Source organism: Dipodomys merriami, unplaced genomic scaffold (assembly GCF_024711535.1).
Source record: "Dipodomys merriami isolate MVZ:Mamm:240054 unplaced genomic scaffold, mDipMer1.0.p SCAF_39, whole genome shotgun sequence".
Taxonomy (NCBI): domain Eukaryota; kingdom Metazoa; phylum Chordata; class Mammalia; order Rodentia; family Heteromyidae; genus Dipodomys; species Dipodomys merriami.
This window is the reverse complement of record NW_027205492.1, coordinates 4,973,273-4,996,487: the sequence shown is the minus strand read 5'-3', so window position 1 is coordinate 4,996,487 and position 23,215 is coordinate 4,973,273. Positions and strand designations below refer to the sequence as shown.

The window sequence follows — 23,215 nt, the reverse complement described above, 5'->3', positions numbered from 1 at the left end:
CGGGGAGCGGGGAGGGGGGTCCGGGAGGCTCGGCTTTATAAAGGACGGCTGGAACACCGCTGCCCGCCAGACCCCGCGGCCCGGATCCCCAGCGCCGCCCGCCGCCGCTCGTCCCCATCCCACCGCAGCCCCGCAGCCCTGCGGAACCCAGGTGAGGGGAGGAGAGCCGATGGGGAGAGGCCGCGGAGGTGGGGGTGACGGGAAGAATCCCTCCGTGGGAGAGACTTAGGACCCTGGAACCCCAGGCGCCCGCGGGGTCCCGCCTGGCGCTCCAGCGTGGCGAGGGCGCGCGCGCGTGCGCGGGGGCCCGGGGAGACCGCTAGCTGTTCCCTAGGAATGCGCGTGCCCACGTTGCCATGGCAACGCGCGAGCCCGGGCCCGCCCGCCTCTAAAGAAAAGGTCATGGGGGGGGGGGTTGGAGGGAGGGGGCTTGATCCCCGGAGGTCCAGACTTGTCACGTGGCCGTGGCCTGAAGGAGCCGAGGCTGTCCCCTCCCTGTGCTCCACAAGTCATGTGGCCTTTCTGAGCCTCAGTTTCTGCATCTGTCGAATGGAAGCAGGGTGGCTGGTTTGCGAGTTCCCCTGGGAGGGTAACGGCCCGGGTCAGCCCCCTCTCCTCGCCGCTCCGGAGGTCCAGGCGACTCGGCGATCCCACCCTCGCCCCCAGGCCCGCTCGCCATGGCCCTCCTCGGGGCCCTCTTGCTAGCGCTGCTGGCAGGTGCCCACGCGGAGCTCCCGGGATGCAAGATCCGCGTCACTTCCAAGGCGCTGGAGCTGGGTAAGGGGCGGCCGCCGGGGGGCGGTGGGGGGGGGCGCCCGGGCCCGGGGCTAAGGGTCTCCTCGCTGCTTCAGTGAAGCAGGAAGGGCTGCGCTTTCTGGAGCAAGAACTGGAGACCATCACTATCCCAGACCTGCGGGGAAGAGAGGGCCACTTCTACTACAACATCTCGGAGTAAGTGGGGTTCGGGCAGAGCCTGGGGCGGGCACGCCTTCGAAAGGGGCGTCCTGGGCGCCCGGAGGCAGGGTTGAAGGCCGGTGTACGAGATCCGGGCAGGGAGGACGGAGAGGGCGGGGAGGGTGGGGAGGACAGGGAGGACGAGGAGGGCGGGGAGGACGGAGAGGGCGGGGAGGACGGGGAGGGTGGGGAGGGCGGGGAGGACAGGGAGGACGAGGAGGGCGGGGAGGACGGGGAGGACGAGGAGGGCGGGGAGGACGGAGAGGGCGGGGAGGGCGGGGAGGGCGGGGAGGACGGAGAGGGCGGGGAGGACAGGGAGGGCAGGGAGGATGGAGAGGGCGACAGGGAGGGCGGGGAGGGCGGGGAGGGCGGGGAGGACGAGGAGGGCGGGGAGGACGGAGAGGGCGGGGAGGACGAGGAGGAAGGGGAGGGCGGGGAGGGCGGGGAGGGCGGGGAGGACGGAGAGGGCGGGGAGGACAGGGAGGGCAGGGAGGATGGAGAGGGCGACATGGAGGGCGGGGAGGGCGGGGAGGACGAGGAGGGCGGGGAGGACGGAGAGGGCGGGGAGGACGAGGAGGACGGGGAGGGCGGGGAGGGCGGGGAGGACGAGGAGGGCGGGGAGGACGGAGAGGGCGGGGAGGACGAGGAGGACGGGGAGGGCGGGGAGGGCGGGGAGGGCGGGGAGGGCGGGGAGGACGGGGAGGGCGGGGAGGACGGGGAGGACGGAGAGGGCGGGGAGGACGGAGAGGGCGGGGAGGGCGGAGAGGGCGGGGAGGGCGGGGAGGGCGGGGAGGACGGGGAGGGCGGGGAGGATGGAGAGGGCGACAGGGAGGACGGGGAGGGCGGGGAGGGCGGGGAGGACGGGGAGGGCGGGGAGGACAGAGAGGATGGGTGCGGGCTCTGGGGGCGGGACCAAACCGGTGGGGCGGGGTTTAAGAAGTGGCCTGAGGGCTGGGAAGGTGGCTCAGTGGTAGAGCGCTTGCCTTGCATGCATGAGGCCCTGGGGGTTCGATTCCTCAGCACCACATAAGCAGAAAGGAAAAAGCCGGAAGTGGTGCTGTGGCTCAAGTGGTAGAGCGTTAACCTTGAGCTGAAGGGCTGAGGGGCAGCGCCCAGGCCCAGAGTTCAGGCCCCACGACCCGACTCCCCACCCCCCACCCCAAAAAAAAGAAGCAGCCTGAAAGGTAAAAGCAAGTGCTCCTGCTAGCCAACATAGGCAGAAGCAGAGGATGGAGGGGTCAGGGGAATTGGGTATTGGGCCTAAGTAAGGCCTCAGTAATGCTGGCAAAGGACCCTGAGGAAATTCAGGTGCATTGTGCACCACTGTAATTTCAGCACTCAGGAGTCTGAGGCTAGCCTGGGCTACATAGCTACATACTGTCCTTCCTTCCTTCCTTCCTTCCTTCCTTCCTTCCTTCCTTCCTTTCTTCCCTCCTTCCTTTCCTCTCCTCTCTCTCTCTCTTTTCTTCCTTCTTTCTTTCTTTCTTTCTTTCTTTCTTTCTTTCTTTCTTTCTTTCTTCCTTTCTTTCTTTCTTTCTTTCTTTCTTTCTTTCTTTCTTTCTTTCTTTCTTTCTTTCTTTCTTTCTCTTCTTGTTTGTTTGCTTTTTGCCAGTCCTGGGGCTTGAACTGAAGGCCTGGCCGCTGTCCCTGGGCTTTTTCACTCAAGACCAGTACTCTACCACTTTGAGCCAAAGCACCACTTTTTTGGTGGTTAATTGGAGATAAGAGTCTCACAGACTTTACTGCCTGGGCTGGCTTTGAACTGTGATCCTCAGATCTCAACCTCCTGAGTAGCTAGGATTACAGGCTTGAGCCACCAGTGCCCAGCAGAAACCTTAGTTTCTGAGCCACCCAAGTCTAAGTTGGGCACTGGAGGACAATGGAAGAATTTTCATCCCACCCACCCCAGCTTCCCCAGCTTGAGCTGGAAGGGGAGGGAATGAGTTCCCTGTGGGTTGTGTGGGGTCCCCTCCTCTTGATCCTGGATCTGATCCAGGGGCTTCCCACAGGGTGAAAGTCACAGAGCTGCAACTGACATCCTCTGAACTACATTTCCAGCCTGAGCAGGAGCTGGTGCTGCAAATCTCCAATGCCTCCTTGGGATTACGCTTCCGGAGACAGCTTCTCTACTGGTTTTTGTGAGGATGGGGCACTTGCAGGGGAGAGGAGGGTGGGATGACAAGGCCGAGCTAGGGGCAGTCTCTAGTTTTTCTGAGTTCCATTTTCTCCATCCTTACACTAGGGTCAACTATACTCACATCTTAAGGATTAGTAGGAGTGTTTGGTGGGTGTCGGTAAACTTCAGAAAGGTAGCCTATTAAGAGGTAAAACTTTTTTTTTTCCAGTCCTGGGGCTTGAACTCAGACCCTGGGCACTGTCCCTGAGCTTCTTTTTTCAAGGCTTAGCATTCTACCACTTGAGCCACAGCACCACTTCTAGCTTCTTTTTCTGTGTATGTGGTACTGAGGAATTGAACCCAAGGCTTCATGCATGCTAGGAAAGCGCTCTCTACCACTAAGCCACATTCCCAGCCCAAGAGGTATAATCTTAATCCTGATGGGTGATACATGCCTATAATCCCAGCACTCTAGAGGTTGAAACATAAGTATCTCAAGTTCTAGGCTAGCTTGAGCTACATAGTGAGACTCTGTCTCAAAAATCAACAAGAAGCCGGGTGCCAGTAATTCATGCCTGTAATCCTAGCTACAGAGGAGACTAAGATCTGAGGATCACAGTTTGAAGTCAGCCATGGCAGGAAAGTCAGTGAGACTCTTTTTTTTTTAATTAATTAATTAATTAATTTTTTTGGTCATAGGACCTGAACTCTGGGCCTGGGCGCTGTCCCTCAGCTCTTCAGCTCAAGGCTAGTGCTCTATTACTTGAGCCACAGCGCCACTTCCAGCTTTTTCTGCTTATGTGGTGCTGAGGAATTGAACCCAGGGTCTCATGCATGCAAGGCAAGCACTCTACCACTGAGTCACCTTCCCAGCCCCTCAGTGAGACTCTTATCTCCAGTTAACCACCAAAAAAAGCCAGAAGAGGAGTTGTGGCTCAATGGATAGAGTGCTAACCTTGAGCACCAAAGCTCATAAACAGCACCCAGGCCCTGAGTTCAAGCCCCAGTACCAGCGCGCGCACACACACACAAAACAAAAACCTCTCAACAACAACAAAAAGGTATCAGGAAGTACAGGAGCCAGGACAGCAGCAGTGAGTGGCAGCTCACTTCCCAGCTAGAATGGGCTAGAGCATTAACCTCCTTTGGCAGATATGATGGGGGTTACATCAACGCCTCGGCAGAAGGTGTGTTCATCCACACAGGACTGCAGCTCTCCCAGGACCCCAGCGGCCGGATGAAAGTGTCCAATGTCTCCTGCCAGGCCTCTGTCTCCAAAATGCATGTGGCCTTCGGGGGAACCTTCAGGTAGGTCCTAGCCCCAGTACACCCTTTTGAGCCTCGCATCTCCATTTTCACTTACGACACCAAGTGCAAGGCTTGGTAGCTCAAGCAAGTCCATTTCCTCATTGGTAAAAAGGGGATGGGAATAGAACCTGTTTTATACAAGATTGTGAGGAAAATGAAGATAAATGAAGGTAAAATGGGGATGGGAATAGAACCTGTTTTATACAAGATTGTGAGGAAAATGAAGACAAAATTAAAAAAAAAAATTAGAGCTGGGTGCTGGTGGCTCATGCAGGTAAGTCTAGCTACTCAGAAGGCTGAGATCTGAGGATCACAGTTTAAAGTCAGCCCAGGCAGGAAAGTCCATGGGACCAGAAAACCAGAAGCAGTGCTGGGGCTCAAAGTGGTAGAGTGCTCACCTTAAGCTGAAGAGCTTAGGGCAGCACACAGGCCCTGAGTTCAAGCCTCTCAGTTGACTAAATAAATAAATAAACCTCATTATGAGGATTGTATTTGTAAAACATTCACAATAATACCTGTATATGGGCTGGGATAGTGGCTCACTGGTAGAGCGCTTGCCTTGCATGCATGAGGCCCTGGGTTCAATTCCTCAGCACCACATAAGCAAAAAGAAAAAAGCCAGAAGTGGTGCTGTGGCTCAAGTGGTAGAGCGCTAGCCTTGAGCTGAAGAGCTGAGGGACAGTACCCAGGCCCAGAGTTCAGGCCCCACGACCAGACCAAAAACAAACAAACAAACAATAATACCTGTATATGATAAATGTCTATCCACATTATAGGATAGAATAGAATAGCTAAGGATCAGTGTGCATAGTTGGCCATGCACTAGGAAGACCACCTGGAAGAGGAAGCATCTGAGCCCCACCAGGACACAAGCACCAGTAGGGGAGTGGGCATCAATAAGGTTATGGATTGAAGCTGGGCACTGGTGGCTCACACCTGTAATCCTAGCTACTCTGGAGGTTGAGCTCTGAGGATCATGGTTTGAAGCCAGCCCAGGCAAGACAGCCCATGAGTCTTATCTCCAATTAACCACCAAAAATCTGGACATGGAGCTGTGGCTCAACTGGTGAGCGCTAGACTGGAGCCTGAAAGCTCAGCGACAGCACCCAGGCTCTGAGTTCTAACTCTAGAACTGGCAGGTCCATGCGCGCGCATGCGCGCGCGCACACACACACAGTACGAACTTACGAACTGAAGGTGGGAGACATCAATCACAATACCTATGAGAAAGTAAGTGTGGATTCATTTGGTGGAAGGGGGTATGGCAGTCTTCAGAGTCAGGTTTGGGGCTAGAGAAGGGAAGAGCTGGGAATTCAGGATGGAGCTGGGGAGTCCCTGGTACCATAGTTTCTCTGGTCACTGTCATTGCGCCTAGATCTGGCTTGGAGTGGGGACAGGGTGGGGTGGGCAATGGGCTGGGCTCACCCAGCCTTTCCTCTCTGCCCAGGAAAGTGTATGAATTTCTCTCCACGTTCATCACTTCTGGGATGCGCTTCCTCCTCAACCAGCAGGTATGGGATGCATGAGGGAAGGGAGGGTAGGGAGGGAACATGAGGGAAGGGAGGGTAGGGAGGGAACAATGTGTGTGTGTGTGTGTGTGTGTCTGTGTGTGTGTGTGTGTGTGTGTCTGTGTGTCTGTGGTGGGGGGCTCTTCTGTTGAGAAGGCCCTGATTCTATCCTTACCTCCCAGATCTGCCCGGTGCTCTACCATTCAGGAATGGTTCTACTCAACTCCCTCTTGGACACGGTGCCTGGTGAGTTGATGCTGGCTGGGCCAGGCTGGAGTTGGGGGTGGGGTAGGAGGAGAGGCAGGATTTGCAGCTGTCCCACAGCATCTCCGAGTCAGGCCCTTCCCAAGCCCAGCTGTGGGATGGTCCTGACTCAAATGTGTTGCTGTGTGACCTTAGGTAAGTGCTTACTTTTCTCTGGTTTCCTTGCTTGGTTCTCAATGCTTTGCCCTGGTGGCAGTCAGGATCCCAATATATGCCTGCTGATAATTAAACGCATTTTTCCTAAGCTATTATCTCTGCCACTTGTGGGCAGAGATCTTATCCTTTCAAAGACATCGAGCACACAAGGCATTGGAAGGGAATAAACAGCAAGGAAAGACCAAGAAAGGAAATGATTCCTTTGCCATCTTGTTTAATGATTTGATGATACTCTGTAGAAGTAATAGTAGTTAAAAATAATGATTATGATAGCTTCTTTGCTGAACACTTGCTACATACAAGGCACTGAGTGTTTTTGACATACAACTATTGATCCTCGTGAGAACCCTCTTGAAATAAGTATCTACATTTTATGAATGAGAGACCCAGAGAGGTTAAGCAGCTTGACTAACATCACACACTTTGAGTGACCGAAGCCCCTCCCGCAGTGCGCAGTTCTGTGGATGAGCTCGTTGGCATTGACTACTTCCTCCTGAAGGATCCTGTGGTTTCCACCAGCAACCTAGACATGGAATTCCGGGTGAGCTGCTGGGTTTGGTGTGTGCATAATCTCTGACCTCCTAGCCAGACTCACTCTTCCTCTATGTGATTTTTTTTTTTTCTTTTTAGGGCAGCTCTTACTATTTGGAATGCTGTGGTTCCCTATTGCCACAAACTGAGGTTAAACCTTGTTCATAGTGTCGGGCTCTACCTTCCTTTTTTTTTTTTGGTGGGGGGGCAGTGTTAGTCATGGGGCTTGAGCTCAGGGCCTGGGTGCTGTCTTTGAGCTCCTTTGCTCAAGGCTATCCCTCTACTTCTTTGAAACACAGAGCCACTTCCAGGTTTCTTGAGGTTAATTGGAGATAAGAGTTTTATGAGGTTCTGGGTTGGGAAGTGGCTTAGTGGTAGAGTGCTTGCCTAGCAGGCCTGAAGCCCTGGGTTTGGTTCCTCAGTATCACATAAACAGAAAAAGCCAAAAGTGGTGCTGTGGCTCAAATGGTAGAGTACTAGCCTTGAGCAAAAGAAGCTCAGGCACAGTGCCCAGGACCTGAGTTCAAGTTTCAGGACTGGCAAAAAATAAAATAAATAAACTGAGGTCAGATCTCAGCCTCCCAAGTAGCTAGGATTACAGCTGGGAGGTACTGGCACCCAGCTATCCAGCTATCAGTTACTTTTTTTTTTTTTTAAGATAATATAAAGGTCTGGGAAGGTGGCTCAGTGGTAGAATACTTGCCTTGTATGCATGAGGCCCTGGGTTTGATTCCTCACCACCACATAAGCAAAAAAAAAGCTAGAAGTGGTTCTGTGGCTCAAGTGGTAGAGTGCTAGCCTTGAGCTGAAGAGCCGAGGGACAGCACCCACAACTGACCAAAAAAAAAAAAAATATATATATATATATATATGTGTGTGTGTGTGTGTGTGTGTGTTGTGTATATATGTATAAGTGTATATGTGTATATATATATGTATATATATACATATACATACACATATACATATATATGTGTATATATGTGTATATATATGTGTGTGTGTGTGTATATATATATGTCTCTACAGGAAGCTGGGCACCAGTAGCTCCCATCTGTAATCTTAGCTACTTAGGAGGCTAAAATCTGAGGACTGTGGTTTGAATCCAGCCTGGGCAGGAAAAGTCCATGAGATTCTTCTCTCAACCAGCAAAAAGCTGGAAATGGAACTGTGGCTCAAACGGCAATACACTAGCTTTAAGTAAAAAGGCTCAAGGACAGTGCCCATGCCCTGAATTCAAGCCCTAGGTTCAGCACACAAACACAGACACACATACAGACACACACACACACACACACACACACACACACACACACACGTAGCTTATACAGTCCTTTTCTTTTCTTTTTTTTTGTTGGTCGTGGGACTTGAACTCTGGGCCTGGACGCTGTCCCTCAGCTCTTAAGCTCAAGGCGAGTGCTCTACCACTTGAGCTACAGCGCCACTTCCGGTTTTCTGGTGGTTTATTGGAGATAGGAGTCTCACGGTCTCTCCTGCCCGGGCTGGCTTTGAACCACAATCCTCAGATCTCAGCCTCCTGAGTAGCTAGGATTACAGGTGTGAGCCACCAGTGCCCGGCAGTCCTTTTCTTTTCTATATTAGTGCATATTAATTGTATAAATGGATTTTAAGTCATTTTCAGATGACTTATAACACCTAATCCAATGCAAATACTACATAAATTGTAGTTATACTGGGCTACTTAGGTAATGACAAGAAAAAAAATGTTTGTACACACTTAATACAGATGCCATATTGTCATCCCGTTTCCCCCACACACACAATGGTTGAATCTGTAGATACAGACAGCTAACTATCCTAATTTCAGGGCTGTGAAGATTTGCTCAGAAGGGCAATATTAGTTGCCTGAGGCTGCATAACTAGTATATGGCCCCTGTCTTTGCCTCCCCTCCCCACAGTAGAGGGTAGCAGAGAATTTCAGAGCATGGACTCTAGATCAAGAATGTCTGAAGTTCAAATCCAGTCCTGCCACCAACAAGCATCATGACCTTCACTTTTCCATACCCATTTCTTGGTGAGGAGGCGGTGTCTCCCTGGGCCCTCATGTAGACTAGAAGAGTTGTCCTAGTAAAGAGGCTGAAAGTGCCTGGCCCATAAGCAGGAGCTGTCATTACTGCCATCTAGCTTCCAGGGCTAATGCAAGTGCCCCCCCCTCCTGCCCTCGACACCTTTCCTGGTCCTCTCTTCTCCAGGTGGATAGGGCACTCCCTGTAACAACCCCATCCTTTTTCAGTGCCCCCCAGGAAAGCTGTGTCTGACTCCCCAGAGTCCCCCATCATGCGTTGCACAGGACAGGGAGACAGGTCAGTCTGCTTTGACTCTAACCCTGATCCCCCAATCGCAGGGGTCATTCTTCCCCCTCGCTGAAGGGAACTGGAGCAGCCCCAACCAGGCGGTGGAGCCCCAGCTTCAGGAGACGGACCGGATGGTGTATGTGGCTTTCTCTGAGTTCTTTTTCGACTCTGCCATGGAAAGCTACTTCCGGGCGGGGGCCCTGAAGCTAACACTGGTGGGGAACAAGGTATGCCAGAGCCTGGCTGTGTGCAGGGGCCAAAGGGGGCCGTGGTGGGGCTCCCTGTGATCCTGCCTGATTCTGATTCTCCTGTCCAGGTGCCACATGACCTGGACATGCTGCTGAGGGCCTCGTACTTTGGAAGCATTGTACTCCTGGTAAGCACTGGCCAGAGGTAGGGCTGTGGTTAGGGTTGGGGAAGTAGGAAGGAAGGAAACAGGTGGAGGGCCCCAGTGAGGGCCACGGAGGAGACACAAACCCGGCCACTGCCTGTGGTCTGGTCCCTCACCTTGCCAAGCCTGGGGATGGAGGGGTTCCCACTCCTGCCCTGCCTCCTTCACAGAGCTGTTCTGAGGATTCCAGAGAACACAAGCCTTGCAGGGATGAGATGACGACATGTTCTTTAATTTCCCCTTGTTTGAAGGGTAGGAGGTGATAGTTAACAATTCTAAAAGCAGGTTGGGTATATATAGGTCAGTGGTGGAATGCTTGCCTAGTATGTGCAAGCATGGATTCCATCCTAGCACCACAAGAAACGTAAAAGAAATACCTGAAGCATAGTACTAATGGCTCGTGCCTGCAATCCTACCTTCCCAAAAGGTTGCGATCCCAAGGATCATAGTTTGAGGTCAGCCCAGATAGAAAAAAGTTGGGCAAAATAACTAACAAAAAGCTGGGCTGGAGAAATGGTTCAAGTCATAGAGTGCCTGTTAAGCAAGCAAGCCAATTGTGAGACCCTAAGTTCAAATCCCAGTCTGGGGGTTGGGGGGTGTGAGGGAAGGAGGAAGAAAAAGAAAAAAGAAAGAAAAATATTTGAGTTACGATTAACACACTCACTCTTGGTTCACCTTGGTAATGATAGAGCTGGGACCTGAACCTGTATTGGAATTTATGTGACTCTAGGTCACACTGGCCTCCACTATACAAAGTCACAAGGCTGTCATGAAGAGTAAATGATTTAATAGGTATAATTAGTGCAGTACCTGATATGGAGTAAGTGCTCAATAAACATTATTACTGTTATTACTGTCATCATCACCCGGTTTGTGGTCAGGCAGTCAAGAGCGTGATTTCTGTGACACAGTGTCTGGGTTCAACTCTCAGTCTTGCAACTGACTACATAGCCTGTCTTTGCCACAACTTACTACCTCCAAAATGAGGACAGTAGCTGGGTGCCAGTGCCTTATGCTTGTAATCCTAGCTGCTCAGGGGACTGAGATCTGAGGATTGTGATTCAAAGTCAGCAGGAAAGTCTGTGAGACTCTTATCTCCAATTAACCATCAGAAAACTGGAAATGGTGCTGTGACTCAAAGTAGTAGAGTGCTAGCCTTGAGTGAAAAAGCTCACGCCCTGAGTTCAAGCCCCCTGACCGACAAAAAATATAAATAAAGGAAGAGGATAATAATAAAATAAAATCACAATAGTAATAGTAATAATGATAATAGTAATAAAAATAGATGGTTCAGATGATTGTTGTGAGACTTCAATGAGCTAATACATAGTCAGCATTCAGAATCCTGTTTGGTGCTGAGTTAGCATTTAAATTTAACAGGATTCTACCTGGCTCTTAGAAAAAATGCCCTAACAGCTAAGAGAGGAGGTGGCAAGGAGCTGGGATATTAACATGACAAAGGGGACTGGAAACATGGCCTAGTGGTAGAGTGCTTGCTAGCATGCATGAAGCCCTGGGTTCGATTCCTCAGTACCACATAAACAGAAAAAGCAAGAAGTGGCACTGTGGCTCAAGTGGTAGAGCGCTAACCTTGAGCAAAAGAAGCTCAGAGACAGTGTACAGGCCCTGAGTTCAAGCCCTGGGACTGGCAAAAAACCAACAAAAAAAAATGACAAAGTTGTCTATGGGCAGTGGATGGGGATGTCCCTCAGCTCTTCAGCTCAAGGCTAGCACTCTACCTTGAGCCACAGCGCCACTTCCGGCTTTTTTCTTTCTGCTCATGTGGTGCTGAGGAATCAAACCCAGGGCCTCATGCATGCAAGGCAAGCGCTCTACCACTGAGCTACCTTCCTATCCCAGTATTAGGATTTGAAGTCAGGATCTCACAGATGTTCTATCACTTGAGCCATGCCCTAAACCTCTTTGGTTCAGGAATTTTGTATGGGTGTGCTAGTCCTGGGGCTTGAACTCAGGACTTGGGCACTATCCCAGACTTTTTGTGCTCAAGTCTGGCTCTACCATTTGAACCATTTCTGTTTTTTTTTCTGGAGGTATAGGAAGCTATACAAGTCTTGATACTTATAACCTGTAGTCTTCCACTGCCCACCAGGGAAGAGATTAGAGCTGTGACTAGCCCTCTTTGCTCCGTCCCCAGAGCCCTGCAGTGATTGACTCCCCGCTGAAGTTGGAGCTGCGCGCCGTGGTCCCCCCACGCTGTACCATCAAGCCCTCGGGCACCACGGTCTCTGTCACTGCCAGTGTCACCATCGCCTTGGTTCCACCCAACCTGCCTGAAGTCCCGCTGTCCACCATGATCATGGTGCGGTCCTGGAGTGAGGGCGTTAGAGGGGAATCACTGAGAAGTGGTTGTGGACCCTGATAGTCCCCTCTTCCCTTCCCTGCAGGAAGCTCGACTCAGCGCCAAGATGGCACTCCGGGGCAAGGCGCTGCGCACGAAGCTGGACTTGCGAAAGTACGCAGATGGGTTAGACTTCTGGTCAGGCCCTTAACTTCCCTTTGCCTTAAAGTGTTTAGGATAATGAGCACACCTATCCAAGGGAACAGTGGAGTTAGCATTGAGTCAGACCTGCAAGTCCTGGTGAGCAAGAATCTGTCTTTATTAATACATAAAAAAGTGTTTTGAGCTGGGCACTGGTGGCTCACTCCTGTCATCCTAGCTACTCAGGAGGCTGAGATCTGAGGATCGTGGTTCAAAGCCAGATCCGGCAGGAAAGTCCATGAGACATTTCTAATTAACCACCAGAAAACCGAATTGGCTCTGTGGCTCAAGTGGTAGAGTATTCGTCTTGAGCTGAAGAGCTCAGGGACAGCACTCAGGCCCAGAGGTCAAGCCCCACAACCGACAAAAAAAGAAAAGTGTTTTTTGTTTCATTAGGAAGTATTAGGATTTGAACTCAGGATCTCACAGATGTTCTATCACTTGAGCCATGCCCCAAACCTCTTTAGTTATTTTGTGTTGTGTGTGTGTTAGACCTGGGGCTTGAACTCAGGGCCTGGGCATTGTCCCAGAGCTTTTGTGCTCAAGTCTGGCTCTACCATTTAAGTCACTTCTGGTTTTTTTGATAATTAATTGGAGAATCTTAAGAACTTTCCTGGCTGGCTTTGAACCACAATCCTCAGATGTTGGTCTCCTGAGTAGCTAGGAATGCAGGTATGAGTTATTGGCTCCTATCTTTGTTTTAAGGATTTGTGTGTGTGTGTGTGTGTGTGTGTGTGTGTGTGTGTGCGCGTGTGCGTGTGCATGTGCATGCACGTGCGCATGTGTGCATGTGTTCCAGTATAGGGCCTAGGCACTGCCCCTTAGCTGGTACTCTACCACTTGAGCCATAGCCCCACTTTTGGTGATTAATTCTTGATAATTCAAGCCTCATAGTTCCCTGCCCCGGCTGGCTTCTACCTTTGATCCTTTGCCCCCTGAGGAGTTAGGATTACAGGTGTGAGCCACGAGTGCCTGGCAAATATTTTTCTTTCTTTTTTTTTTTTTTTTTTTTGGGTCCGGTTGTGGGGCTTGAACTCTGGGCCTGGGCACTGTCCCTCAGCTCTTCAGCTCAAGGCTAGCACTCTACCACTTGCGCCACAGCGCCACTTCCAGCTTTTTTCTTATGTGGTGCTGAGGAATCGAACCCAGGGCCTTGAGCATACAAGGCAAGTGCTCTACCACTGAGCCACCTTCCCAGCCCTGGCAAATATTTTTCTTATGTTTATTTCCATACTCAGCTATTGGTCTTCCTATTTATGCTTCCCCTGTAGCTAAGTTAGGCAAACCCCGCCCTGTCAGCTTTTATTGGTGGAAATGGGATCTTGTGATTTTTTTTTTTTTTTTTGGTGGAAGTTGGCCTTCAGCCTTGACCCTTCCTTGGCCTCTACTGAGTAGCTAGGATTAGAAACTTGAGCCATCAAAAAAGTGTTTTCTTAAAATAACTCCTAGACTGGGATGTGGCTCAAGTGGTAGAGTTCGAGGTCAGTCCCCAGTATGTTCAAAAAAACCACAGCAGCAACTCTGGATTCTCCCCTGCTGCTAAAGGCAGGCGAAGCAAGTCATAGACGAGCACAATGGCTTTGTAACCTTAAATCAGCAAGTTATATTTGTAAGGCTCACCTTCACCCCAGTCCCCATACAGATACAAATAGATCTCCTTTCTAGGGCTGTGCTGTCCTGGGCAGGGGAGTGGGGAGGAGAGGAGAGGTGAACCCTTAATAGTTCCTCAGTTGCATGAATTCACATTTCCTTACCATGTATGGCTGGTGAGCTACTCGTGGACAGGGCAGATACAGAACATTCCCCAGAAATCAATTGTCAATGATGTTCTTGGGGGCTAATGGAAACAACAGGTAGGAGGTCCTGATACTAAAAATAGCTGTGTTGCCTGGTGCTGGTGGCTCGCACCTATAAACCTAGCTACTAAGGAGGCTGAGATCTGAGAGTCAAGGTTCAAAGCCAGCTTGGACAGGAAAATCTGTGAGAATTTTAACTCCAGTTAACCAAAAAGCCAGAAGTGCAGCTGTGGCTCAAGTGGTAGATTACTAGCCTTGAGCAAAGAAGCTAAAGGACAGTGCTCGGCCCTAAGAACCTAGGACTGGCACACGTACACGCGCGTGCGCGCACACACACACACACACACACACACACACAAAGTTGTGTTGACCTAAGGCAAATTGCTTCACCTCTCTGGACTTCGTATTTCTCTTCTTTAAAGTATGTTCCATGGGGCATGTGACTCATGCCTATAATCCTAGCTACTCTGGAGACTAAGATCTGAGGATCATGGTTTGAAGCCAGCCTAGGTAGGAAAGTCTGTGAGACTCTTATCTCCAATAAACCACCAGAAAATGGGAAGTGACACTGTGGCTCAGAGTGGTAGAGTGCTTGCCTTGATTAAAAAAAAAGCTCAGGACTGTGCCCAGGTCCTGAGTTCAAACATACCCCCCCCCCCCAAACATAAACAAACTCAGTGCATCATGCTCTCATTTAGCTTGTTTGCCCAAAGCTGACATTCTACTCTACCACTTGAGCCACAGCACCACTTCTGGCTTTGTTTATGTGGTGCTGAGGAATAAAACCCAGGGTCTCATGCATATAAGGCAAGCACTCTACCACAGAGCCACCTTCCCAGCCCTTTTAACTTTTTTTTTTTTTTTTTTTTTAGTTTTTGGCTGTTGTAGGGCTTGAATTCTGGGCCTGGGCTCTGTCCCTCAGCTCTTCAGCTCAAGGATAGCACTCTACCACTTGAGCCACAGTACCACTTCTGGTTTTCTGGTTGTTAATTGAAGAACCTCATAGACTTTCCTGCTCAGGCTGGCTTTGAACCATGATCCTCACATCTCAGCCTCCAGAGAAGCTAGAATCACAAGCATGAGCCACCAGTGCCCAAGAACTTTTTTCTTTTTAACTGGCATGTCCATGTTTATTGCTTTTATACAATAGCTAAGACATGGAATGAGCCTGGGTCAATATTTAACTTTACGATGGACCTTAGAATCTGACAGTATTGTGAGCTGTGTTAAATACACACCTTCAGAGCTGGCAGCTGGCAGCTTGGCATATAGAAAAGATGATTTGATCAGGACACCTGAGGGGGGACTGACTGGCTCAAGGATGTGCATATCATAGGAGGTACACAGGCGGGTGCTATGGTACAGAAACCTGGGACCTCTGGTGGGTAGGTCTGGGTAGGGCCTCCAGCCATAAGCTGTTTCTCTTCCACAGGTTCCAAATCTACTCGAACCAGTCTGCGCTGGAGTCGCTGGCTGTAAGTTGAGCATGGTGGGATTGGGGCCGGGCCAGTCTGTGTGGGTGGCAAGCCTCATGTAGGCCAGCCTCGCCCAAGCGCTGCCCTGTGTGCCCCTCTCTTCCCTTGCAGCTGATCCCACTGCAGGCCCCTCTGAAGACCCTGCTGCAGATCGGGGTGATGCCCATGATCAATGGTAGGGCTGTGTGAGCAGGGAGGGGGACAGAGGGTGATCATGGGGCGCCAGACTGAGCCAGCCCCTCCCACCCGCAGAGCGGATCTGGCGTGGGGTGCAGATTCCTCTACCAGATGGCATCGATTTCGTACGGGAGGTGGTGACAAATCACGCAGTGAGTGGAATCAAGGCTGGAAGTGGGGGGGGGGGGAGGCAGGGGGTTTCTCTCCCAATAGCTCTCTAGAGGGTTCTCATGTGTGTGATACACACGCAGAGTGCATCGGCTGGTACTCTACCTCTTGAGCCACAGCTCCACTTCTAGGTCTATTGTTAGTTAATTGAAGGTACTCTTCTGCTGGGACTGGCTTTGAATCCTGATGCTCGTATGTCACCACCTGAATAGCTAGGATCACAGGTCTGAGCCACCAGTGCCTTGTTCCCCAAGAACCTTCTGAGGCCCCCATCTCTGACCTACTCACCAATGCCCCCTCCAGCTTCTTTTTTTCTTCTTTTTGGTGGTACTGAAGTCTGAACCCTGGGCTTTACATATGCTTCCCCATACTTTAATCTTACACCAGACTTCTTGAGCCTTTTCCCAGGGGTGCCTTCTCCTAGGAACACCTCTCCATCCCTCCCCAACTAAGCTGTCATGTCTTAACTGCCGGGTCTGCCTCCTGAGTGCCACGTGAAGCCCAGGTGGCTTCTGTAGCCTCCACGTAACATCCTTGCTATGGAGCTATGGGAACTGCCTTTCTGCTTTGTCTCCTGCACTAGCTGACCGCCCAAGGCCAAGGGCTCTGTCTGTCTCAATAGGGAATGAGTGAGTGAGTGAGACTGTCCCCCTATACAGGGCTTCCTCACCATTGGGGCTGACCTCCACTTTGCCAAAGGACTGCGGGAAGTGATCAACAAGAACCGGCCTGCTAACACCCAGGACCCTGGCGCCTCCAGCGCCCCTCCGCCCTCCGCAGCAGCTGCCTGAGCTCTTGATCCCCAGCCACTCCTCCCAACCCCTCCGTCTCCCCACCTAGAGCCTATAGTGCCCACTCCAACCCCTAGTGCCACAGAGAAGATGAGGTTTGAAGCTGTACCCAATTTAATTCCATAATCAGTCAGTCTAGAGTCCGTCCACTCCTCCCCTGGGCTCTCTTGACAGCTCTTATGGGGTCCTGGGATGGGGGTCAATGTATCCAGCAGGGCATTCTGTAAGCAGGGCAGGAGCCCGGCCTCCTGGGCAGCAGTGCCTGGGAATAAAGTGCTAACTTGCCCCCAGGCGGCTATCTGAATGAAGTGGGAGCAGTTCTGGAAGAGCACTCTGCCCCACAGGGGCATTTTGCATAAGGAGGATTGCCATCCTAGCAGGAGAGGTTGGAGGAGCTGGATCAGGCATTGCGGGGGCTTCCACTGGTCCCTGGGTTATCAGTATGGCTCCTTGTTCAGGAATCGGGAGAACATGGTGAAGGCAGCCCGGGGCTTGTCAGTGGGGACCATGTGTCCAGCACCCTGGGGAGCAAAGCTTATGAGATGCCAACCCACACCGGTCTCTTCCTCTATGATCCTGCACCACCGGACCCTTTATTCTTCCCCCCTTCCCCAGGAAACTTGCTCTTAATCTAGAATAAAAAGAACTTAGATGGTAAGGGTGGGTGGATTCCCCCCCTTCCCTTCCCTTCCCACCCACTTATCCCTCACCCTCCCCTACCTTGAGGGTGAGAAAGGTAATGTGAGAGAATTCCTTCACGAAGCCGGCAATCTGCTCCCCACTCTCCCCATAGTCCACTAGCCAGGGCCGGCGCTGCACCTCCATCTACCCCACCAGGAAAGACATCAGCTAACAGCATGATCATCCCCGCTCACAGCCGCCCACGGGACCTCCCCTCAGGGACCAGGAACTACTGCCCAGGTTTGTCCTCCCAACCAGAATCACTCCCAGGTGCACCGGCCCCAGGGCACGCAGTCCCGTCTTACCTTCTGGTTAAGGGAATCCACAAACCACTCATCCCCTAAGAAGTTGCAGGCCATGTCCACATCTCCATTGTATAAGAGGATTTGATATTTCTGGAGCAGGGTAAGCAGGAAAATGGCATGTCTGAGATGACCTGGTCCCCGTTTTCAAGCCCTATCTTTCAGAGAATCTAAGGGGCCCAGCTAAATAGCATAAGCCAGGAAATTCTCCCATTTTCCAACTGCTTATTTATCCAGTGAACACTAAAACTTTTCCCCATTATCCCCAGTTTTGTTCTTTTACTTTTTCTTTTTTAATGTTTCGTTTTGTCAGTCCCAGGGCTTGAACTCAGCGCCTGTGCACTGTCCCTGAGCTCCTTTTGCTCAAGGCTAGTGCTCTACTACTTAACTCACAGCACTACTTGCAGCTTTTTCTGTTGATGTGGAACTGAGGAATCGAACCCAGGGCTTCATGAATGCTAGGCAAGCACTCTACCACTAAGCCACATTCCCCAGGCTCCCCCCTCCTTTTTTAAATGTTTTTGAGAGAGTCTGGCTCTGTAAGGCCAAGCTGTCCTGGAACTCTCAGTCCTCCTGCCTCAGCCCCCTTGAGTGCTAACATAGGCTAGCACAGACAGGAAAACTGCCGCTGAAGCCAAATGCCTAGTAAAAGGACTTGTTCTTGGTCCTTCATGACCTAGGACAATGCCTTTTCCCACCCTAGATTTCCATTCACCTATTTATGACACAACCTACTAGCTCTTCTCATTGTAAAGGCTCCTTAGCTGACATGGATTCCTGGGCCTCCTACAGCCAAGTAGCATGGACTAGAGACAAATCCACATTCTAATCTCAATCCTGCCAACCACAGATCTTGGGCAAAGAAGTTGACCTCTAGGAGTTTCAGCATCCCTGATTCCGGAAGGGGGAAGGCTGGGGGGGGTGGGGTGGGAGGAAGGCTCTAAAGGCTGTCATTCCCCTCTTCCCCAGTCCCTCTGTGCTGCCAAGGCTGTCTAGACGCTGATGGACCCTGTTCCCACACACCTGTGAGCTGAGCAGCTTCAGGTACTGGGAGTTCATGCTTTGGTAGAGTCGGCGGTACTGTAAATTCACCAGCAAGCTGCCAGGAACATGTGCACAGACCCAAAAGAAGGAGGGAAAAAAAGAGTCAACGGCTCAGACCTTCTCTCCTAGCCCCAGAGGCTGATCATAGTTTAAATCTCCCCCCTTTAGCCATGGTGCCTTTCTCGGACTTAACTGGATCTCTGGCATTCACAGATCCTCATTTAGAAACTTGTAACATTTTTTGGCTATAGCCCTCCCAACAACAACAAAAAAGATTCTGCCAGTTGTCAGTGGCTCACACCTATAATCCTAGCAACTCAGGAGGCTGAGATCTGGGGATCCTGGTTTAAAGCCAACCTGGGCAGGGAAGTCTGTGAGACTCATCTGTAATTAAGCAGCAAAAAGTTGCAAGTAGAGCTGTGGCTCAAGTGGTAGAGGGCCAGTCTTGAGCAAAAAAGCCAAGGGACAGTGCCTAGGACCTGAGTTCAAGCCCCAGAAGTAGAACCAAAGAGAGAGAGAGGTCCTACCTTACAGTTAATTTTCATATTCTGGTATCTCTACCGCCCCTCCCCCACCTTAAGAACCCCCTGGGGATGCCGGTGACGCCATGGGCCCCAGGGGCCTGCCACACCCTGAGCCGCAGCGGCCACTGAAGCTCACTTGCACATGTCCCAGCGAGGCAGTTGCTCGGGGATGTGCAGGGCCTTGCGCACATAGGGGTTGTTGAGGTAGGTGGAGGCGGCTGTGGTGTTGGTGCAGGGGGGATCCATGCGTGCCCGGGCCCCTGACCGCTGCAGCAATGCCTGTAGACACAGACAGACACAGGGTCAGGGGTCCGGCTTGTCTACCTGCTCTCACCCCCGCTCCAAGGAAGAGGAAGCCCAGGCCATGGCACACACCTGATGCCACAGGCGCTTGAATGGCATGCGAGTGAAGAGGTTGCCCAAATCCTGGACCACGAGTGTGCCGTCCTCATAACTACAAGTGAAATGAGGGCCTGGGAACTGGGTCTCCACCCAGCTGGGGTTGGAGCCAAGGGATATACAGCAGGACTTACCTAAAAGAGCTGGGCACCCCCCCAGCGCACGGGGCGTAGAGATTGTAGATGTTGAGGCCAGAGCTGCTCACGATGCGAGACACTTCCTGCAGCTGTGACGACACACCAGCGTGCTTTACACACACATCCCTGGTCCACACCTCACTCACACACACAGATCCCTGGTCCACACTCACACCTCACCCACTGAAGCAGGAGTCCCTGCAAGGCTCAGTGCTCTCACACCTCAGCCTCCCTGGGTCACCCTTCTCCCATTCTTTCACAGGGAAGGACACTCAGGCTCAGTGGAAAGAATCTTCCAGACCTGAGCCCAATCCTAGCACTATTGCTTCCTATCACTGTGACTTTTTAAAACATTCTTGGCCTCCGTTTCCTCCTAGGGTGTTCCCGGAGAACACTGCATTGCTGTGTTGTTACGGGATCGAAGGATAATGGTGATGAGGGAGGAAAAGGACTCCTCTAGGAGGGTGTCTTCAGATTCCAGTCCAGGGCTGACAAGAGTGGGGGCAGACACTTACACTAGTTACACATTCTGGGTCTTTGTTGTCGTAGAAGTTACAGTTGTTCTGAGAGCAGCAGTGGGTCTGCAACGAAGACCAGAGCCTGCGACAAGTCAGAGCAGGCACTTAAGCCCATGAGAGCGGTGTAGCAAGTGTCCCCCTTCCTCCCGCCCCCAGCCAGGGCCTCACCCCAGGGGTCTAGGAAAGCTATCACAGGGTGTGTAGTTCACCAAATGTTTTACTATTTATTTATTCATTCATATTTGTCGGTTGTGGGGCTTGAACTCTGGGCCTGGGTGCTGTCCCTCAGTTCTTCAGCTCAAGGTCAGCGCTTTACTGCTTGAGCCACAGCACCACTTCCGGTTTTCTTTTTTTTTTCTTTCTTTTCTTTTTTATTTTGGTCGGTCATGGGGCTTGAACTCTGGGCCTGGGAGCTGTCCCTCAGCTCTTCAGCTCAAGGCATGCGCTCTACCGCTTGAGCTAAAATGCCACTTCCTGTTTTTTAGTGGTTTTTATTGGAGATAAGAGTCTCACAGACTTTCCTGCCCAGGCTGGCTTTGAACCATGATCCTCAGATCTCAGCCTCCAGAGTAGATAGGATTACTGGCGTTTGCCACCGGTGCCCTGGCCTGGTTTTCTATTGGTTTATTGGTGGTAAGAGTCTCCTGGACTTTCCTGACTGGGCTGGCTTTGAACTGTGATCCTCAGATCTCAGCTTCCCGAGTAGCAAGCATTACAGGCTTGAGCCACTGACACATGGCTCCTTAATCTCATTTTTATGCAGCATTCTACCACTTGACCTACATTCCTGGCCCTCTTAGTCTCTTTAAATCCTGATTTAACACCAAACTCCAGGCAAACTTAGGCCCTACCTGCTAATAAACCAGGACAGGATCTGGAATAGCATGTGCCTGGAGGATGAATGTAAGATCGTATGACTTGACCCACCCTAGAGATTGCCCAACAGCCCCTCTCCCATACCTGTTCCCCAGAAGGCCATGGTAGTAGGCAAAATAAACCAGCGAGTTGTCATTCTGCTCATAGGAGGAGAGTCCGTTGCCCACAGCCAGCCCCTGTGAAACACCCAGGGCCATCAGTTCACCCGGAGAGTGGGATAAGTAGGAACCACCCTTGACCTACATCTAGATCCTCTGCAATCTGGTAGTTGAAAGCCAGGGTGGTTTGTGGGGGTGGAGGAGGCTACTCCATCTGAAAAACCAAGCTGGTAGCTTTGACAGGTGAGCCTCCTGTGGTAGGAGGTGTGCATACAGAGACAGGGCAGCCATGAAGAAGACTAGTCTGATGTGTATGCTGATCAGGTGACCTTGCTAAGTACAAATCTATACCGCAAGGTGCCTCCCCTTCCCTTCTGTACCTGAAGGTTCATGCTGGCGTCCTGCGAGACCAGCACGGCCAGTGTGGGAATGTAGATGCCAGCATAACTCTCGCCAGTCAAGAAAAGTTTATTGTCCTTGTACTCCGGAAACAGGCGGAAGAAGTCTTTGAGGGCCTCGAAATTGCTCTGGGCCACCTGGGGATACCAAAAGGAGAGAATCAGGTCTGGTATTTGACCTCAGGTCCTCACAGAAAATGAGACCAACACGCCTAGTTTGTGCAAGAGGAAGTGACTTGGCTATGACCAAATCATATAGCTTGGAATGGAGCCAACAGTAGACTCCAAGACCATGTTGCCTGTCCCCTCATCCCTGCTACCTTGGAGAACCAAGAAGCTTGGACAGGCTTTAGACTCACCTCAGTGTCATTGGTGGAAAAAACCTTGTCATCAGAGTAGGAGAAGCCCACACCAGCGGGGGATTCAATGTATAACACATTGGCAATCTAGTGGGGGAAGAAGAAATGCACTGAAGAGAGCTCCCCATTCCATTCAAGTACCCAGACACCCTCATAGGCCCACATACCAGGTTCCAAGAATAGGGGTTGTACTGGAGAGTGACACCATCTGGCTGGATCTGAGGAAGAAAGACACAGCTGAGTGAGTCCCAAGGGCCAAACAAATGAAGGGAAGGGTTATGCCAGGCCCCTTACACGGGCAAAACCCTGAGAGGTAGAGATGAAAACAATACTAAGGCTTTCCAGGCATTGGTGGCTCATGTCTGCAGTCCTACATAGTCCTAGCTACTCAGAAGGCTGAGAACTGAGGATCACAGTTCAAAGCCAGCCTGGGCAGAAAAGTCATGAGACTCCCTATCTCTGATCAAACACCAAAAAGCTGGAAGTGGAGCTGTGGCTCAAGTGGTACAGTGCTAGTCTTGAGCACAAAAAGGCTCAGGGACAGTGCCCAGGCCCTGCCAGCATTTAAAAAAAAAAAAAGTGCTCAAGGACAGAGCCCTAACCCTGTGTCCAAGCACAGGACCGGCGCGTGTGTGTGCGACACACACACACTCTCTCTCTCTCTAAGGCTCAGGAAGAAGGAAAACGTCTGTCTTCCCCTTCCCCAGCTGCTTCCCTGGAAAGCTGTCCCTTCCCTCCGGGGCTGTGGGCGGGAGGGGGGGTGGGAAGCGGCATCCACTCACCAGGAAAGGGCCGTGTTCGGTGAGAAGCCCGTCCAGGGAGCTGCAGCCGGGCCCCCCGTTGAGCCAAAGGACCACAGGGCTGCTCTTCGGATCTTTCTGGGACTCCACAAACCTGGGGAGGGTCAGGGCGGAGTTGGTGCAGCCGGCAGAGGGCCCCCCAGCGCCCGCCCCCCGCCCTTCAGAACCCCTCCGCCCGCCGCCGCCCCGGGAGCCAGGGCCGCAGACCAGTAGTGGAAGTGCTTGGAGCCCGAGGCTTTGAGGTAGCCGGAGTACTGGCGGAAGGACGGCTGCTTGGCCAGCCCCGGGAGGCACTCGATCTCGTCCTGGTCGGGGGCTGCCCGGCCTCGGGGCGCCCAGCTCGGCAGCAGCAGCAGCAGCGGCAGCAGCAGGCTCGGCGGCGGCAGCGCGGCTCGGACCATCTGCAGAGGAAAGCGGCTGGTGACCCGCTCCCCGGCCCTCCCGCGCCGCCGCCCCCGGCACCGGGGATCCCTTCCAGCCCCGGGGACCCCTCCAGCCCCGGAGGCTTCACCTCGGCTCCCCTGCGTCCTTGCTGTCCGGGAGGCGCCGGGAGACTGGAAGTCATGTGTGCCCGGGGTCACGTGGGTGTCGCGTCACGTGACGGCTTCCATTTCCCTCCACCCCTTCTT

At 52.1% G+C, this 23,215-nt stretch overlaps 2 protein-coding genes across 5 annotated transcripts; one reads left to right on the top strand and one right to left on the bottom strand.

The window, feature by feature from the left end:
* The first annotated feature begins 32 nt into the window (after positions 1-32).
* Positions 33-16,740, top strand: Pltp (phospholipid transfer protein). 4 transcript variants are annotated; one of them, XM_069989874.1, is made up of 16 exons: positions 33-151; positions 667-777; positions 852-951; positions 2,964-3,092; positions 4,223-4,378; positions 5,826-5,889; positions 6,069-6,132; positions 6,756-6,847; positions 9,203-9,379; positions 9,469-9,528; positions 11,699-11,863; positions 11,949-12,016; positions 15,272-15,314; positions 15,426-15,489; positions 15,567-15,643; positions 16,319-16,740. In XM_069989874.1, exons 2-16 carry the CDS (start codon positions 678-680, stop codon positions 16,448-16,450), a joined length of 1,491 nt encoding a protein of 496 aa, XP_069845975.1. In that variant the 5' UTR covers positions 33-151; positions 667-677; the 3' UTR covers positions 16,451-16,740. The 4 variants fall into 4 exon arrangements, with proteins under 4 accessions (XP_069845975.1, XP_069845974.1, XP_069845973.1 ...); XM_069989873.1 differs by having other exon boundaries at positions 637-777; XM_069989872.1 differs by having other exon boundaries at positions 631-777.
* Positions 16,547-23,204, bottom strand: Ctsa (cathepsin A). The gene is made up of 15 exons (XM_069989876.1): positions 23,098-23,204; positions 22,794-22,987; positions 22,569-22,680; positions 21,954-22,004; positions 21,787-21,873; positions 21,410-21,565; positions 21,016-21,107; positions 20,053-20,137; positions 19,535-19,626; positions 19,377-19,455; positions 19,138-19,280; positions 18,457-18,532; positions 17,437-17,526; positions 17,171-17,275; positions 16,547-16,971 (listed from the first exon to the last, which is right to left on the bottom strand). Exons 1-15 carry the CDS (start codon positions 23,149-23,151, stop codon positions 16,888-16,890), a joined length of 1,500 nt encoding a protein of 499 aa, XP_069845977.1. The 5' UTR covers positions 23,152-23,204; the 3' UTR covers positions 16,547-16,887.
* Between the last annotated feature and the right edge of the window lie 11 nt (positions 23,205-23,215).

Coding starts and splice junctions, on each gene's coding strand:
- Ctsa (XM_069989876.1), bottom strand. CDS start 23,151: ATGACTTCCAGTCTCCCGGCGCCTCCCGGACAGCAAGGACGCAGGGGA. Junction 22,988..23,097: donor AAGGACGCAGGGGAGCCGAG/GTGAAGCCTCCG, acceptor TTTCCTCTGCAG/ATGGTCCGAGCCGCGCTGCC. Junction 17,276..17,436: donor TGGATTCCCTTAACCAGAAG/GTAAGACGGGAC, acceptor CTGGTGGGGTAG/ATGGAGGTGCAGCGCCGGCC.
- Pltp (XM_069989874.1), top strand. CDS start 678: ATGGCCCTCCTCGGGGCCCTCTTGCTAGCGCTGCTGGCAGGTGCCCAC. Junction 952..2,963: donor TTCTACTACAACATCTCGGA/GTAAGTGGGGTT, acceptor GGCTTCCCACAG/GGTGAAAGTCACAGAGCTGC. Junction 15,315..15,425: donor CTGCGCTGGAGTCGCTGGCT/GTAAGTTGAGCA, acceptor CTTCCCTTGCAG/CTGATCCCACTGCAGGCCCC.